The sequence below is a fragment of the Podarcis pityusensis genome (genome assembly GCF_964106645.2).
Source record: "Podarcis pityusensis genome assembly, chromosome: 14".
NCBI lineage: Eukaryota > Metazoa > Chordata > Lepidosauria > Squamata > Lacertidae > Podarcis > Podarcis pityusensis.
Window position 1 is genome coordinate 50,695,632 of NC_138039.1, and position 18,876 is coordinate 50,714,507.

Sequence of the window (18,876 nt, forward strand, 5' to 3'; positions counted from 1 at the left end):
TTTCTGTTTTTTTAAAATAGAGGTGCCAGAATTCACCATGACAAGCTGGGCGCCACATGGCACCTGAAAAGTAGGCTATGGACACAAAATTACAAAGCTGAAATGACTGAACTCCAGCTAAAATGTTTATTTTCATATGGTCTAGTCCTCATCTGAGAGTGCAAAAAACAAAGCCATGCTTCCCCTGCCTGCCCCCCTAATATTCTTATGTGGTCCCTTCTCCCATCTTCAGAAAGTGGCTGAAAGTGGGACTGCAGAAAAAGGTCCTCCTTTCCTTCTACTCTGCAGAAGATTTCTGGATTCTCCGTAAACCCCCTTTCCTTCATATTAGATTCTGGCAAACAACTAACACATATTTCAGGCACCACTACAAAAATTGTTTAGATTTTAACCATCACGGAGAGTCTGAGGTAGATAACGCTTTGAAATGCACTACTTGAACCATCATAAACTAACTGGCTAGTATATTTCAAATTAAAAGCATATCATACATTATAAGTACATTAAACAAGGCAAATAAAACCTAACCAAAACATGTTGGGTTTGAATGAAAAAAAGAAAAAGTTCTGGAAAGCACAAGCTCGAGGAAGTTTCATCCCCAAATGCCTCCCCTTCTCTGTACACTATCTGATATTTCTCCAACTTCTTGGACTCACCAACCATCCCAACACTGGGATGTTACTGCCAAACACAGCCCACGCCTCCTCCTCCCTCCAGGGACACACAGCTTTCACATGCCACATCATCCCCAAGTCCACTCCCAACTTTTGCTTCTTCCAGAAGACATTTAGATGAACTCTTACTGGCTTCCCACCTCAATATGACTCCCAACATCCATCATGCATGTCCATTTACACGTTTCCTTTCTCCTCCCCAAGCCGACTCCTGGAACCAGAGGTGCTAAGTTCTGCCCACCATTGAGGGAGCTCATTGCATGCACGTGATGTCACATCTGCAACATCATGCGTGTTGGGAGGAGGCGCCGAGGTCCGTTGCCACTGCAGAGAGGCCCAGTGAGGCCCCTCAACATTGGGGTGAGGGTGGTGGTGGTCTTGGTTAAAGATTGGAAACCTCTCGTAGACTTTTTGTGCGAAAAAGAAATGATGACATCGGATTTTAGGACTGAAGATAATGTTTATTTATAGAAAGTGGCTTTGTGGGGCGTTATATTGGATTGGACAAAGTGAATATTGTTATATAGCGGACAGATAAAGAATCAGAAGTTCTTAACTTTCTGAATCTTATTTTTCTATCTTTCTCTTTTAACCTCTTCTCTACAGTATTCTTTTTATTTATTTATTTATCCATCTCTATTTCTCTCCCCCTTCCTGCCACCTTTTTGTGTTTTTATGGTGTCTATATAAAAGTCTTTGTTTGGTTAAAAAAGGGAAACTATATTAAATTTTGTATATTTCTCTATAAACCTTAATAAAATTAATTTTAAAAAAGATGGGGGGGCTTGTTCCTGTCCCCACATACTTTGTCCCCACATCTGAGGTGTCCTCAGCCCCATAGAGTAGGTGCCTGTGTCTAGAATTCCACCATCTCCCTTCCAGGAAGTTATTCCACATGTATCTCTCTCTCACACACACACCCCACTCTTGCGCACGCACACACCAAGGCAAGGCTTGACACGATCCCTTCACATGTCTCCAAACCCCACCATCCCCACATGCTGATCCACTTCCTCACCCTTCCTCTCCTTCTGTGTCTCCTTGGCAAAGAATACTTGCCGGATTTAAGAGCCCCCTCCCAGCCCCAGGTGTGCTTGCACACGCCTTCCCACTCAGCGGCAGCCATTTTGCTTGTGAATCAGGCAAGGCGGCACTTTGAATCTCATCTTGACTTGCACAGTGGCGCACACAGGGGCAGTTTCACTCAGCTGCCAGTGCTGAAAGTGAAAAATTAAGGAAAGCCCCCTGTGGACACTCCCCAAAGCCTTTCCGCCCTCACTGATCTTTTTCCTGAGAGGGATGCAGGAGCAATTTTAGGAAAGTGGCTCCAGAGGGGTTGAAGGGAGGAAAGGAGGGAAATCCACAAACAAAAAATCTACAATCCCACCCCCTTGCCCACTCACAGTTGGCCAAGCAGGCAGATCAGTTTTTCAGGGCAGGATGCTCCCCTGTTGGCTTTCCCGTTGGATGGGGGGGGGCACTGGCCTGCAATGGCAGCCACCTGAACAGTGCCGGAGCTGCAGTCCAGTGAGCTCCAGCTGAAAAAAAGCCCCGCACACAAGCAATGTTCTTGTTCTTTAGTATATTCATACCCCACTTGTCAGCCAAGATTTGTTATTCGTTATTGAGATTTTTGTAAGGTATTTGTAAACTGCTTTGGGAAATCATCTTGTCTGAGAAGTGGGGTCAGTCTGCTGGCAGTTAATGATGCAGTCCAGGTTATCTCCAGCAGTGAGCAGCCAAATCTCTCTTTAAAATGCAGTTGGAGCTTCAACCCTTTCCTGGTACCTCCTTTGGGGTGGGGATTCCATTCTTTCTTTGTTGATGCCTTCCTTAACTGATGAACTATGTGCATTTTGTACTCTGTTATATATACCTCAAGTTCAAAATTTAGCTATCCTGAGTGTCTTCTGGAAACTATGTAAGCACTTATTTTTATTTACATTAGCTGTTAGGAATAAAATTGGCTTCTGTGTTTTTCATTATATTTGAGTTGAGTTGGAAATGCATATAAGCATGAGAACAAGTAACTGTAAGGAAAGGGGTGAAAACCTCTTTAGTTCTGACTTGTGTGCCATTGCACTTGGTTTTCTAGAGTTGACAACTCTGAAGATCCCGTGTATGAGAGCCTAGAGGAGTTCCATGTTTTTGTCCTGGCACATATATTAAGGCGACCGATTGTTGTTGTTGCAGACACAATGCTACGAGACTCGGGAGGAGAAGGTGAGTCATTTTGCTGGCAATTATTTATTTAAAATGTTTTTATACCACCTTTAATAAAATCTTAGGTTGGTATATAGAGTTAATATTAAAAATACAACAATAAACATACATATGTAGAAACAGTAAAATATCCAACCTGGGGTTAATTAAAACCATTTGGTGCTTGAAGCCAGAGAAGTCCTGGGGAAAAGACTCTTGTCTTCAGCAAGCATCTAAATGGCGGGTGCCTGACTCAGTTCATATTACACACAGAGAGAGAGAGAGAGAGAGAGAGAAAGAGAGAGAGAGAGAGAGAGAGAGAGAGAGAGCGCCATGTCAGAATGGGCCACAACCAAGATAGCCTCTTTAGTGACCTCAGTGACCAGGCCAGTTGGCAAGGGAGAGGAGTGCCTTCAAGTATCCTGGTCCTAAGTTGTTTTACATATCTACAAAAGCCTTAAATCAGGTTCAGTGGCATATTAGCAGCTACTGGATATTAAGGGATATTAAGGAAACTAACTCATTTCAGTGGAAACTGTGTTAAACCATGGTACCTGGTAGGTGTGATATCTACTCTTTTAGAAATGAAATATTTGTCTAGAATGGCAAAAAGCACAATTTAAAGGCTTCATATAAGTGAACAGGAGTTTTAGTAATGGTGGTAGAATTCCACTGCTGGTGTTTTTCCTGTCCAGAGTGTGTCTGACAATCCAGTTTCCCCCCTAGTGGTTATTACTTTTATCTCCTAATGAAAAGAACCATTTCAACACCTGTAATGGCTGCCAGTCCTCAAAGGAGCTATAGGCAGCCATGCCTCAGTATTCCACTTTCAGCCCTCTCCTTGATCAACAGTTAGGGAAAGGGGAGGGGGAGTGAGAGGTGGCAACTGTAGTACTTCATTCCACCTTTTGTCTCATTAAGAAAATTTGTCTCATTGAGATTATGACCGGTTAGCAGTCGTAAGCAGGAAAGGTGCAAGCTGCTTATGCCACTTGCTTTACAAAAGCCTGAACAATGAATTTCTCCTGCTCTTCTGGATATTAGAAAATTCTTATCTAAGAATCAGTCATTTATGATGTGCAGAAATTTTCACATTTCACCACAAAGTGTGCCTTGGGCTGAATGAGAGATGCTAAATAAGTTCTAAGTGCATCCTCTTTGTAGTAATCATGGAAACTCTGTGTGATAAACTGAATAAGCCAAAAGAATGTAAGATTCAGCAGTGCACATTTGTAGCCAATAATAATTTTTAAAATTGCTGAAAATATTTTGATATCAGACATTGTTCACTATACTTTGTGTGTCTTATGAATACAGTAAAGAGAGCAACTATATACAGATCATCCCTGGTTTAGGGAAGGCCTGCACAATTTGCAACCCTCCAAGATGAGCATAGTCCAGCAGCAATTCATTTTGGCCTGTCAGCTGCTAAGCAAGCTCTCTTGCGGTTATAATCAAACAGCAGCATGCCCAATAGGCCACTTTGCATGATTGTGATGTGATGGGAAATGAATGAAGTAGTAAGGTAAAGATAAAGGGACCCCTGACCATTAGGCCCGTCGTGGCCGACTCTGGGGTTGAGGCACTCATCTCGCTTTATTGGCCGAAGGAGCTGGCGTACAGCTTCCGCGTCATGTGGCCAGCATGACTAAGCTGCTTCTGGCGAACCAGAGCAGCGCACAGAAACGCCATTTACCTTCCCGCTGGAGCGGTACCTATTTATCTACTTGCACTTTGACGTGCTTTCGAACTGCTAGGTTGGCAGGAGCTGGGACACAGCAACGGCAGCTCACCCCATTGCGGGAATTCGAACCGCCGACCTTCTGATCGGCAAGTCCTAGGCTCTGTGGTTTAACCCACAGCGCCACCCGTGTCCCGAATGAAGTAGTACATCAATATTAAAATACATTGAGGCTGCTGAGGCCTAGTTTCACAACATGTTTGCAAAATCTTGGTTTTTCTTCACAGCATTTGCACCAATTCCATTTGGTGGAATTTACTTGCCTTTGGAAGTCATGCCTAACCGATGTCATTGCTCACCTCTGGTCCTTGCCTATGATCAAGCGCATTTCTCTGCTCTTGTGTCTATGGAGCAAAAAGATCAACAAAGGGAACAAGGTATGTCAAGTAGGAAAGCAAATTGTTTTCTTTTAGTGGAAAGGAATGCAGAGCTACTGTCTATGGGCATGCTATCTGTATGTGCCTATCATAAACACTGTGCTGAGTTAGAAAGGATAGCAGCCAGCGGCCCCAAAATAGGAAGCAAGCAAGGTCCCACCCAAAGAAGAATGGCTACTTAAACTGATGGAATACGTGCAACTTGCAGATTTAACATATAGAATAAGAGAACAAAAAGAATACTATATACATTTAAAGAAGACTGGAAACTGTTTACTGAATATATGTATGAAAATTGTGTTCATTTACAAATGCTGGTAGCATTAAGATAAATTTAACAGTGTAAATAAGTTTCGATGGACGCAACAATGGTTTACTGAATGGTTTAGTTCATGTAAAATATGCAGGGATGTTTGGTGTGCAAAATGAACCACGGAAAGAGAAGAAGGGAAGTCATTGATTTAAGGTTGTTTAAATGAATCTTTTGAAATGTAAATCTGTTCATATGAATCTCTGGAAGGTGTATTTTATGGGTCACACTGTGGTATTTTGAATCATTGCCAACATAGCTTGTAGAAGTGGCAATTCCAAGTTAACATTGTACTAATCCATTGTTGGTGGTGTGATTGGGCAGCGTTTGGTTCTTCCATCTCCCTTGCTTTTTTCTCTGATCTGTTTTCTGCATTCTGCCTTTCTAAAGGTGAAAGGTATACCAGGTAAGTCATTGGTGTTCTGAGGCACAGGGCCCAGACTCCAATTCCAAACCATGGTTTAAGACCCTGACTTGTTCTGAAGCTGGCACACATGGTTTCCTGGTTCAGAGGAAATATTGAGCCAATATATGATTGTCTAAATGTGGCTACTACCTACCTTTCCCTCAACTTCTACATTTCTTTATTCAATGGAACCAGAAATCCTCATTATCCAGCATCCATGCCAGATAATTCCAGAGAGTTATTGGATATGCCACAAGTTCTCCTCCGCTATAGTTAGAGAAGACTGGTTTAGTCTTAGGACCATATTATGCAAAGCACTGTGTTAAAATACTAGCACCTTTGGTAAAGGCAACTAGGTTATTTTGCACATGCCTTGTCAACAGACTGGGCTTAGGCTTGCTGTTAATGTAGAGTTGAAGCTTCTGTGTAATCTATGGCACATCATCTGTATTCATCATGTGGCACTGGAAAATGTATCATTGAGATGATGGAAATGTGGGAAATTTCATTTGTCTTGAGTACATTGTTTTTTCCTTAGTGTTTTGATGTTCAGTGGAACGGCTCTCACAACTGTATGGCGAGGCAGCTTGTCGTTCCAATAACTGCAACTCACGGTGCAAATGAAGGAATGTAAAATAGTTAAGATGACATTTTTAATTGGACCAGCTTCAGTTGGTGCAAGAAGAGAAGTAGCTTCTTCCCAACATTCATTTCTATATAAAAATGTCTATATCTCTTTGCTATTCAAAATATTAAAAACAGTGTACTAACTCTATAAAAACAAATTTAAAACACACTAGTAAAAGATTCAAACTATGGAAGATCCTCAAAGAATCGCAGCATTTTAGGATGTGTAAAATAAACAAAAAACCTTGGCAAAAGTATTTTCCAGAGATTAGTCAATACAGTGGTACCTCGGGTTAAGAACTTAGGTCCGCTCTTAACTTGAAACTGTTCTTAACCTGAGGTACCACTTTAGCTAATGGGGCCTCCCACTGCCGCAGCACTGCCATTGCGCGATTTCTGTTCTCATCCTGAAGCAAAGTTCTTAACCCAATGTACTATTTCTGGGTTAGCAAAATCTGTAACCTGAAGTGTCTGTAACCTGAAGCATCTGTAACCTGAGGTACCACTGTACAGGCTAAGAGACATGCCTCATAACTTCACCAGTAAAGCCTGTAGCAGGGACTCCTTCCCATAACTTAACAATTCAAGTTCATACGGGGACTGTCACTACCCAATTTATTCTGGGCCTACCACTTTAAATGAATCCAGAATCATGACAAAAAACTATGAGCAAAGTTGGTTAAAGATTAAAATTATTTTCCCCAAACACTAATGTGATAGAAATGTAGTGGGCAAAGATATGAGACAAACAATATCTTCCAGGGTTTTAAGAAGTATGAATAACAGGAGCACAATACTTTTAGCCAGCACATGAATAAATGGTTCCCTCTAGTGTTGTTTTCTGGTCTGAATCCCCATCACCACCACCATGGCTGCTATTTCACTTTTTAAAAATGCATGCAGTCAAGATACCCTGCAGCAGGCCTAGTTTGGCCTTTGTTCTTTTAGCCACAGATGTACTGGAGATCATGGAAAAAGCCTAGCACCGACTTTGGATAAGTGCCTCCCAATAGTGTCAGGCAAAATTGTTAACCAAGCAAAGAGAAGAAAGTGGGAGGAGTTTGACATTGCTAACTAAGAGAGGATATCCTCCCTAGGGCTTCATGCAGGCATATGATGGAACACAGGGATATTGCAAAGTAATGTCCAGAATGCAACAATTTGTTTGTTTTGCATACTCCAGACTTCTGCTTTTATATATCTGAAGATGCTGAATTCCCACATGAAGACATTTTATACCTTCTAACAGATCTTTTTTATTTCAAGATCCTTTTTCTGTGCAGAGCACAGCTAGAAACAGGCCTCTTGATTTCTAGATCTTGCGGTATAAAGTAAGCAGCTGTTGTGCTGATATTTTTTAAATCATGAGTTTTTAGCTGCCTTTATTCATGAATTTGCCGGTTCAAAGGCACAAGTAACTCTTTCTGTCAAAGGACTGGTTTCCCATAAATGGATAAGTGTGATGGCTTTATTCCAGTGTTGCTCAAAGCATGCTTTGATTTCAACAGTACAAGGAGACACTATGAAGGAAAGAAATGCTGTGATTGTGGGTGCCTACTCAGTAGACATTTCGAAATACATTTTAAAAGATTAAATGATATTCCCTGGCAGGTTGTGGGAAATTGCAGCAAAAGAACAAAGGTAGAAGAAAAATTCATTCTATATTTTTATTTGATCTGGGACCATTTGCAACCCCCTTTCCATATAGGAATGTGGGCCAAGTCCGCTAGTGATTGCAAAGGGGGTGCATCTCTTATTATTAAAAGGATGTCAGTCCTTTCCATGTTTGAATACAGCTTTCAAGTAAAAATTTCAAGCTATAATCTTCCTTCAAGTGCTGTAGATTAAGCTGACAATATTTTTGCTGCTGCTTTTTTGCTACAAGATGTGTAGCCCTTCCAAAATTTATCTCCTACCTAATATCGTTTAGTTCTGCAGCATTGCTCTCTATAGCTTTGAAGCTATTCTGACTTTTAGCTAATTCTCAGAGATGAAAAACCTTCTAGCCAGCTGCATCTTACTGATTAGTGTAATTACCTCTGTGAAGGCTCTACTGAATATGTATAAGATACAAGGGTTGTTGCCATTGAATTTCCACTGCTTCTCAACGGTTCTTACCAATTTTCAATCAGACTCACAGATGTGAAGTTGCCACTTCTTTTACTGGCTGTTCTCATGCACATTTTAGCAGCTGCCTCATGCACAGAAATTTACTGGTGAAGCTTTTTTCCTTTTTCTTTTTTTTTACTACTTCATGTCACAGCACACTGAATATACAGTGTGGTTCATTGAGAACAACTCAGTAAGAGGTCAGATTTTCATTCCTGCCCTTTCATTCTCTCTGGTTTTTAATCTCCCAACAGAAACTCAGTGTTCTTTTCTCATTGCACATGCTTGGTCCTCATTACACTGCTTTTTTGGGTGGGGGTTATCGCTTTAGGGGTTCCCCTCTAGTGATTTCTTCAAGCATTCTGATACTTCCCTTTTGTTCCTCAGCAGCTCCACCTTAGGTACATTGACACTGCCTTCATAACTAGGTAAACTGAGTTAACTACTGAAGAGTCTTCAGAACAGCAATAAAACTAGATACACAGGGGAAAGGGAAAGCACAAAGAGACAAGTAAGAACAATAGAGGATGAAAGAAAAAAGCAAATTAAAACATCTCAATTAATTAGGAAAGGAGTAGAAAATTATATATTTCATGAAGTGCTTCTGAAAGAGTGGGAGGGATCAAATCCTATGAATATCTAGAGGCAATGAGCTTCAAACTCTGTACAAAAGACTATTTTTTAAAATTCATATTTTGCCACTAAATCTTGTTACAGAGCAGATTGAACTAAATGAATCTCAATGCCTTTCCCATTTCAGAACTGCCTCATGGGATGCCATTTACTTGCTGGTGTCAAGAGCAAGTAAGGCAATGAGATTTTGGAGGCTTTTTAAGGTAACAGAGATGGAGACAGGCATAAATTTTACAATTATGCCATGCCAAGCACTTTCCCATGGTTTAATTCCATGCTGCTAGTGTTGTCCTTTAAAAGTCTGCAAACACCCATGTGACCTGGTCTTTTAAATGTTATGAATGTGAATATCACCTCCCACAGTGTTCCAGTAATGTCTGGGGTACGCTTATGATTGGGGTGTGGGGAGAAACAGAAGGCTTTCACCTAGCAACTGGGGCTGGGGTTGGGCACCCCTCAATGGAAAAGTGTGACAGAGCCTGCAACTCCCCAGCTGAGCAGCCTCAATCCGGCTCCTGTTTGCAGGGTATTTGGAGCTCGCTCTGCTGGGGGGGGGGGGGGTAGGAGCCTTCCTGACCTCTAGCTGAGCATCACAAGGGAGCCCAATCTCCCCACTGCTCACCAGGACACCGGGGCTTCCACAGTGCCCTTTCTCAGCATTGTATAAGACTCCTAAAACACTCCTAGGTTTAAAAAACAACAACTTGCAGGCTGGGGTGGGGTTAATAGAGAGCTGCTGTTTGGGAAAGCCAGCATAAAAACCACACATATCTGGCAATGCATGCGCCCACTTATGAATTGTTAACAGCAGGCTGTTGGAGCAATGTCTGCCATACTACATTTTAGATATTTAGGATTCTATTTTTAGGCATCTTTCCAGTGGAGTAATTAAAAAATGAATGTAAAGACACACAGCCCACATGTTTATTTTCAAGTGCTTGCAAATTAATATGAAACAAACGTTCTATTTAAAATAAGCCATTGAAAAATGCTAGCTCTCTGCAGCAGTGGCTGATAATATTTTCATGACTCTTCTCATATTAGGATGAAGCAAGCAGTGATGCGAATATCTTGAGAGAAAGTTACGCAGCAAACCATCCCTTTAATGGGAGGAGAGGCTGAATACATTTCTGTGTTTTATTCCTGAAAGCAGCTGTCCCATTGCGTGTTCTATAGGCACAGGCCAGCTTGTGCTTCTTTTAGCATGAGACACGTGAGAGGTTTGTAGAATAATCCGTACATCACCCCTTCAAGAGCTGCTGTGTGCAAACACAGGTGAGCTTCTGCAAACTTCTGGCTTTTGACGCAGTTAACTTTTTAACTGGATCTAACTGTCCAAGCTCAATAAATAGTGAATGCCATTATTGACAGGGTTTGCCTTTCCAAAGCATATTCCCTACTATGCTTCTGAGTTTTTTATGCAAATAAAAACATGCAGAGTTCTTTCCAACTTTGACTTCTAGCTATTGACTTTGTTGGTACAGTCATGCAGAGTACGGCCTCTAATGAAGAATGCAATCATTTATGTTTTCCTTGGGCGAGAGAAATAACCTGAAAATACATTAGCTGTAGCCACTAAAAGAAAATAGGTTGTTTCAGTTTCTTTTGTTTTGGTTGTCTTGAGATGGAGAAATCTGTTTTTGTTTATAAACCTTTATTATCTGTTCTAGGAACTAGGAAAGGTCCTAGAACAGATAATTCAACAGTCAGTCGGTGAGCACTTAGAAGAAGAGTGCTATGATAACTAAGACCCAGCATGGGTTTCTCAAAAATAAGTCATGCCAGACCACTCTCATTTCTTTTTTTGACAGAGTAGCAAGCTTGGTGGATCAGGGAAATGCTGTGGACATAGTTCATCTTTATTTCAGTAAGGCTTTTGACAGAGTCCCCCATGATATTCTTTGAGGAAGCTGGTAAAATATGGGTTGAATGAGGTAACTGTTACGTGGATTGGTAGCAGGTTGGTGGAATGAACCTAAAGAGTACTCATTAATGGTTCCTCTTCATTCTGGGAAAAGGTAACCAGTCGGGTGCCGCAGGATTCTGTCCTGGGTCCATTGTTGTTGAACGTCTTTATAAACAGCTTGAATGAAGGAATTGAGGGGATGTTCATCAAATTTGTAGATGACAGCAAACTGGGAGAGGTAGTTAATGCTGCCAGAATCAGACAGAATCAGAATTCAAAATGACCTTGACAGATTGGAGAACTAGGCACAAGCTAACAAATGAATCTCAATAGTGACAAATGTAACGTTCTGCACTTGGGGAGGAAGAACCAGATGCACAAATATAAGATGAGGGACACCTGGCTTACTAGCAGTACATATGAAAAGGATCTAGGGGTCTTGGTGGACCACAAGCTTAATATGAGTCAACAGTGTGATGCTAATGCTATTCTAGGCTGCATCAACAGAAGTATATTGTCCGGATCAAGGGAAGTAATAGTACCACTCTGTTCTGCCTTGGTCAGACCACACCTGGAATACTGTGTCCAGTTCTGGGCACCACAATTTAAGAAGGATGTTGGCAAGCTGCAAAGTGTGCAGAAGAAGGCAACCAAGATGATCAAGGATCTGGAAACCAAGCCTTACGAGGAGTACTTGAAGGAGCTGGGTGTGTTTAGCTTGGAAAAGAGGAGACTGAGAGGAGATATGATAGCCATATTCAAATATCTTAAGGGCTGTCACCTTGTTTTCTGCTGCTCTGAAGGGGAGAACTTGAACCAGTGGCTTCAAGTTGCAAGAAAGGACATTCCGACTAAACCTCAGGAAAAGCTTTCTGGCAGCAAGAGCTGTTTGACAGTGGAACAGACTCCCTGGGAAAGTGGTGGACTCTCCTTCCTTGGAGGTTTTTAAGCAGAGGTTGGACGGCAATCTGTCATGGATGCTTTAGCTGAGATTCCTTCATGGCAGGGGGTTGGACTAGATAACCCTTGGGGTCCCTCCCAACTCCTAAGATTCTATGACAACATTGCTTTAGTGCATGTGAACTGGTTCTGAACGCAGATGGCAACTATGGCTGTTAAAGGATTTGTGCTACATGCTCCCTGAATCAGAGTGGGTTGCTGTGATCTGGTGCCACCTGGTGAAACTTTACCAATGTTACAATCTGCTACATTTTTACCTGTGACTGCTATCTTCTCCAATCCTGGAAAAATACTTTCTGTTGCAAGAGGCCTTTCGGTAAACTCTTATAGTTTTCTATTTTTTAAGATTCTTGTAACCAATTTCTATATAAATGTAGCCCTGACATTCAAATACGTACATCCAAAAAATGTGTAACCTTTTGAAATAGTTTATTTTGCATAGTGACTAACAGACTGAGCGGCAAATCAGGAAGTTCCTAGGTCAAATCTCAACTCTCCTGTGAGCTTCTTGAGGGGCCCTAGGCAAGCCACTGTTTCTCAGCCTGTTTCCCCATCTGTAATATGGGATACTTCCCTTGTAAGAATTGCAGCCAGAAAATGAATGTGACATGCGTTGAACATTTGAAAGCAGTATGCACGTGTTAAACATTATTATTTTCCCTGACATTTAGTGTGTTCTCTCATTGTAGCTGTCTTACAGTAAGCAGGATACCTAATTTACAGCTATTCAGATACTTTAGTCTTTGCCTCCAAGTTTGTCACCAAAACTGTTCGTTTGGGGTGTCCGCCCCCCCCCCCCCGATAGCCTTGATGAATTACTTTGACCTGCATTGCCTGTGGTTTTGCAAATCCAAAGATTCTGGAAATGTGCATGGCCGAGTGTTTGCACAGCAAGAGCACCTATAGTGGCTTTTAATGTAGCACAGCAGCAACAGAACACATAAGAAAGCTGAGTCTTTCATTCTTTTTTTAAAGGCAGTTGTACAAAAAGCCTCTAAAATGTATGTGGTAGTTTCTGCAAAGTGCCTCAATATTGTTGATAGCTGTCACCAGTGTTATGGAAATACCTCCTTCCCCAAAATGCATTCTAAAAAAATGGGGAGGGGGATACCAGTTCCCAGAAATAAATGGGAGGTAAAATGAAGATAAATAATTTGAATTAAACGCATTCTTTGCACATTTATATAACATTTTCATTGTGGCACAAATTGCTAGAGGGCATTATATTATTTTTCAGCACTTGAGGCTTGAAGAATTGTGGTATTTCTGGTCTCAAAATGCTTGTTTTTATTGAATGTTAATTAGCACAAGGAAGAATACACTTTCAGTGTTTCTCTTCTCCACTGAACAAATTGCTGTTACAATTACATCTGCTTTTTTGCAATAATGTTTTGGCAATCATTCTGTTTTGCCAGTAAGTATGTAGTGGTGCCAGTTTATAGTTTAACATTCTCCTTCTTCAGCCCACAGTTGCAATAAACAGGGAAGTTTGTAATCAATTTCTGTGTGATCTGTCAGCCCTGCTGCCAACACTCTGGGGTGAGCAAGGACCAAAGATGAACCTAGTTCCCTCAGTCTGGCTGCACTGCCCTCTTGCTAAAGTAGCCGCATTTGCATGGGTGATACATAACGATTGTCAGGGAACTGACATCGGAGCGAGAGGTGAAGGGGAGGCTCGTAGATGATGCTGGAGAAGGACCCAGCAGCAGGGGGAGAAATAGCTCAGTAGAGGGGGAAGCATTTAAGCGCAACACCAGGGATAAAGGGGGGCAGATGGGGGAATCGGAGAGAGGGCTCCAGGACTCTTCACTGGAACTCAGTGAGGAGGGGACAGGTCCTCCGCTACCCACGCCCTCCCTGCACAGAAGGCTCCCGCGCAGTGAGAGGAGGAGGAGACTGGGTGTCAAACAACTTTTATGTTGGAAGAGGTTCAAGAAACGCCCACTGACGGATTCTGCCAGCGACTGAGGCAGTCATGATGAGAAAGGGCTGTGCAGTCAGAAAGGTTTAACAAGGCAAATTAGCCTAGAGAGGCACCAGTTTACGCACGAGTAACTCATACTCATTACAACGATGTTTTGAGAATGCTCTGCCATCCAGAATCTGGCCTAATTGCCTTTCTCTCAAGCAGGAGTTTGACCGTTCTTTTCAGGTGTTCTTTCAGGTGTTCTTTCAGGTTCTTTCAGGCATTGTCTTCTCTCAGATCCAGATTTAGAAACATTTTGAGATTCTTCCTCTCAAGTCAGACCAGTACACTGCGACATTGCTGGTGATATCATTTATTTTGGTGGAGCCATACTATTTAAGAACTGTTCTTTGGAGCAGATCCATACTATATAAAGGAAAAACTAATGGTTTTTTGTGCACTCTGGGTGGCTTCCGGCAGAATATTAAAATACAATTCATTAAATATTGAAAGCTTCCCTAAACAGGGCTGCCTTCAGATGTCTTCTAAAAGTCTGATAGTTGTTTATTTCTTTGACATCTGTTGGGAGGGCATTCCACAGGGCAGGCACCACTACTGAGAAGGCCTTCTGCGTGGTTCAGTGTAAGTTCGCTTCTTGCAGTGAGAGAACTGCCAGAAGGCCCTCGGAGCTGGACCTCAGTGTCCGGGCAGAAAGATGAGGGTGGAGATGCTCCTTGAGGTATACTGGGCTGAGGCTGTTTAGGGCTTTAAAGCTCAGCACCAACACTTTGAATTGTGCTGGGAAACGTGCTGGGAGCCAATGTAGGTCTTTCAAGACCGGTGTTATGTGGTCTTGGCGGCCGCTCGCAGTCATCAGTCTAGCTGCCGCATTCTGAATTAGTTATAGTTTCCGGGTCACCTTCAAAGGTACCCCCACGCAGAGCGCATTGCAGTGGTCCAAGCAGGAGATAACCAAAGCATGCACTACTCTGGCAAGACAGTCCACGGGCAGGTAGGGTCTCAGCCTGCGTACCAGATGGAGCTGGTAGACAGCCGCCCTGGACACAGAATTGACCTGCGCCTCCATGGACAGCTGTGAGTCCAAAATGACTCGCAGGCTGTGCACCTGGTCCTTCAGGGACACAGTTACCCCATTCAGGACCAAGGAGTCCTCCACACCTGCCTGCCCCCTGTCCCCCCAAAACAGTACTTCTGTCTTGTCAGGATTCAAGCTCAATCTGTTAGCCCACCATCCATCCTCTGATTGCCTCCAGACACGCACAAAGGACCTTCACCGCCTTCACTGGTTCCGATTTAAAAGAGAGTTAGAGCTGGGTATCATCCGCATACTGATGAACACCCAGCCCAAAACCCCTGATGATCTCTCCCAGTGGCTTCAAGTAGATGTTGAAAAGCATGGGGAAGATGACAGAACCCTGAGGCACCCCACAAGTGAGAGCCCAGGGGTCTGAACACTCATCCCCCACCACCACTTTCTGGACATGGCCGAGGAGGAAGGAGCGGAACCACTGTATGACTGTGCCCCCAGCTCCCAGCCCCTCTAGATGGTCCAGAAGAATGTCATGGTCGATGATATTAGAGGCCGCTCTAATATCCAGCTCTAATATCCAGCAGAACTAGGAAACAGCTTTCACCTTTGTTCCTAGCCCGCCGGAGATCATTGACCAGTGTGACCATGGCAGTTTCAGTCCCATGATGAGGCCTGAATCCCGACTGGAAGGGATCCAAATGGTCCGCATCCTCCAGGCGTGCCTGGAGTTGTTCAGCAACCACCCACTCAGTCACCTTGCCCAAGAATGGAAGATTTGAGACTGTGCGATAGTTGGCCATACTGGCCGGGTCTAAAGATGTTTTTTTAAGAAGCAATTTAATAACCACCTCTTTCAGTGGGTCTGGGAAGGCTCCCTCACAGAGAGAAACATTCACCACCCTGCGGAGCCCATTGCCCAGCCCTTCCCAACTCGCTTTTATTAACTAGGATGGGCAAGGATCAAGGAGTCAGGTGGGCAGTTTCACACGTCCACATCTTCGGAGGTAACAGATTCAAATTGATCCCACGCAACTTGACTAGATAGGACTCTGGCACTCTCCTGCCCTGGTCCTACTCCCATGGTGGTGTCTACCTCTTTCCGAATATGAGCGACTTTATCTGCAAAAAACTTTACAAAATCATTGCAGGAGATCTTAGGGTACTTACTGAGCCCCGATGACACAAGTGGTTCCGTTAAATTGCGAACCACCTGAAAGAGTCTCCTGCTTCTGTTTTCTGCTGATGCAATAGAGGCGGTGAAGAAGGTCCTCTTTGCCGTCGCTTTCGCCACTTGGTAGGCTCAATGTTGAGCTCTAACCCTTGTCCCGTCAGATTCAGAATGAGTTTTCCACCACCAGTGCTCTAGCCGTCTCAGCGATTGTTTCATCGCCCTTAGCTCTAGGGAAAACCACGGGGCTGTCCGGGCTCCATGCAATCGGAGAGGGCGCTTCGGAACCAGACAGTCAGTAGCCCTGGTTAACTCCGCATTCCAGTGGGCCACGAGGGAATCAGCTGAGAGGCCATCAACATGGGATAATTTTGCTAGATTTGTGGTTGCAGCCTGAAAACTGAGAAGAACATTCATCGAAGACAATGTGGTGGACTGTAAAGTCTGATCGACAATGTAATATTAGAAATTGATTTGTGGAGGTCTGCACTTCAAGGTATAGATGTATAACTTGCTTATCGCTTTATTTTAACAGTGTACCTATGCATATTCTGCACAGGTTGCATAGAACACTTTTATTTCCTTTTTGGTTGAAATGACCAGGATGGTCACAGCAACTAAGATTTAGTGTTCAGAGACTGGTATTATGACTCAGTAAAATCTGGAGTCAATAGCCTACTAATTATTTGGGGTTATATTTCACTTTCCTTGGAGGTTGCAGGTGAATGACAGTATATTGTAAATGAAAGTGAAAGCAGAAGCGTATAATTTCAGCTTTCAAAACATTTGCTTTAACCCTGTCCACCAATCCAAAAGAAAAGAAAAGGTTTGTGTTCATTTTGTCAAATGCTTTGGCTAGAGGTGTGGTCAGTCTGAGATCTACGAAAGAGGCTATGGTTATCTCATATTATAATATCCTAATTGCCATCTCTGAGAGCTGATGACTATTTTTCTTCATCATGAAAAAAATCACATGATATACAAAGGTGTCACTGTTTGCAAAATAAGCAATTACTTATGAAAAATGCCAAGATGCTATATATTTAACACAGTGTCTTGAACAAATGCTTCTAAAATTCTTTCCCCCTTTTCTTCAGCCAACTGTTGTTTCTCATCCTTTTCCCACCTAATTTCTTCACTTCTGATCTTTTCCTCTTTCCTTCAGCGGTGATCCCTCTGACTGATTCTGAACACAAGTTACTACCTTTGCACTTTGCGGTTGATCCTGGGAAAGATTGGGAGTGGGGGAAGGATGACAATGATAACTCCAAGCTGGCCAAGTAAGATCTCTCTTAAATAATTAACACTTCAACACCTTGTGGACATCTGTGTGCCTAAAATGCCTGGTAACCTTTGATTAGCCTGCCCTTTTAAAATCAGTTTTTAGAACAAATAACTATATCATTTTTGAGCCACATACATCTCTTGCATAGTTCACTAGCTGGGTGTGGAGTTTTGCCATCTACAAAATGCCAGTTGGTTGCCCCAGTCTGGCAAGACCAATGTGAGGCTTCAAATTTCCCACAGCAAGCCCAGTGTAGGACTATTTCTTTTTCCCCCTAGCTTATTTCCTTAAGAGAGCATGGGGATCTGTAACTGAAAGTACTCTTGTTAAACCTGATGTTTTTTTCTGTTTCTGTTGATTAAGTGTGATTATATGGCTGTAAATTTTCAGTGATTATATGGTATGAGGTCTTTCCTCTTTTTCCTTTCTTAGTTTGATTCTGTCTCTGGAGGCAAAGCTTAATCTTCTGCACAGTTACATGAATGTAACCTGGATACGCATACCATCGGAAACACGGGTAACCCTTTTATTCTCCATAAGTAGCTTGAGAGAAATAGGCCCCAACTGTGTCATCTCATGAAACAGATGATCCTGGGTTAGGCTCCCATCACTAGCGCAGCAGAATCCATTGCATCCTTGCTGTGTTGGGCCAACGGTTCAGGGAAGCTCCTTTGGGAGGCAGGGGCAGGGAGAGGCAACGTCCAGGGCCCTGCCTCCCTAGAATGAATGCAGCACTTTCTGACACAAAAAATGGGCCATGCACTACTGTGACTGTAGCAGCAATGGATTAGACGGTTGTTATGTTTTTATCACTGATGTTTTGTAATGTATTTCTAATGTTGTACACCACCCTAAGATCTTTTGATAAAGGGTGGTATATAAATTGCTGTTCTTGTTGTTGTTGTAGTAGTAGTAATAGACCGTACTGTGCATAGATTAGAAAGGAAAAAAAGATGCAAGTAAAGCAGCTGTCCTTCCTGCTGCTTTTGGTTGTAAATTCTGCCCTCTGTCACGGCATATGAGATGGTCAAAACCAAAGAGTAATTGAGCAGCCTGTCTATCCATTGTCTGGGGGAAAGGCTGAAAAGCAGACTTTGTTCTGCTCCTTGCATTTGTGCAGTTCCACATTTGAGAGTGTGGATTCTCAGGTCCAAATATCAGAGCATTCTAGTGGTTTGACAAAAGTATAGGGACCATCAAATGTGAGACTGCAAAGTTGATACCCAAGGTTGTCAGTCAGGGGTAAGCAAATTAAGAGTTCAGCCAAATTTTCATGTGCACAACAGGGAGCTCTGGGGAACTGAATATGTTCTCTGAAATATCCCACTTAGCTTATCATACTTGTTAATCATGCGTCTCAGAAACTGCTCCAACACTAGTTTTTTCATAAAGAAGGAAGTTATTATTGCTCAGTCATGCTCCAGCCAATCATGAGTTGGTATGTGCTTGAAAATTTAGGTGTTAAATCAGTGTCCAGGACCAATTCCTATAAAGGTTATCATGTCTCAGTTTAGCTCCTGG

The 18,876-nt window shown here is 42.7% G+C and overlaps 1 protein-coding gene across 3 annotated transcripts in view; it reads left to right on the plus strand.

Moving 5' to 3' along the window:
- OTUD7A (OTU deubiquitinase 7A) overlaps positions 1–18,876 on the plus strand; it is a 129,678-nt gene that overhangs the window by 95,547 nt on the left and 15,255 nt on the right. For all 3 annotated transcript variants that reach the window (XM_080980707.1, XM_080980706.1, XM_080980708.1), the window contains 4 exons: positions 2,770–2,897; positions 4,845–4,994; positions 17,236–17,350; positions 17,788–17,872. In XM_080980707.1, the coding sequence (XP_080836833.1) occupies positions 2,770–2,897; positions 4,845–4,994; positions 17,236–17,350; positions 17,788–17,872 (478 nt within the window). The remainder of the gene's footprint in view (positions 1–2,769; positions 2,898–4,844; positions 4,995–17,235; positions 17,351–17,787; positions 17,873–18,876) is intronic.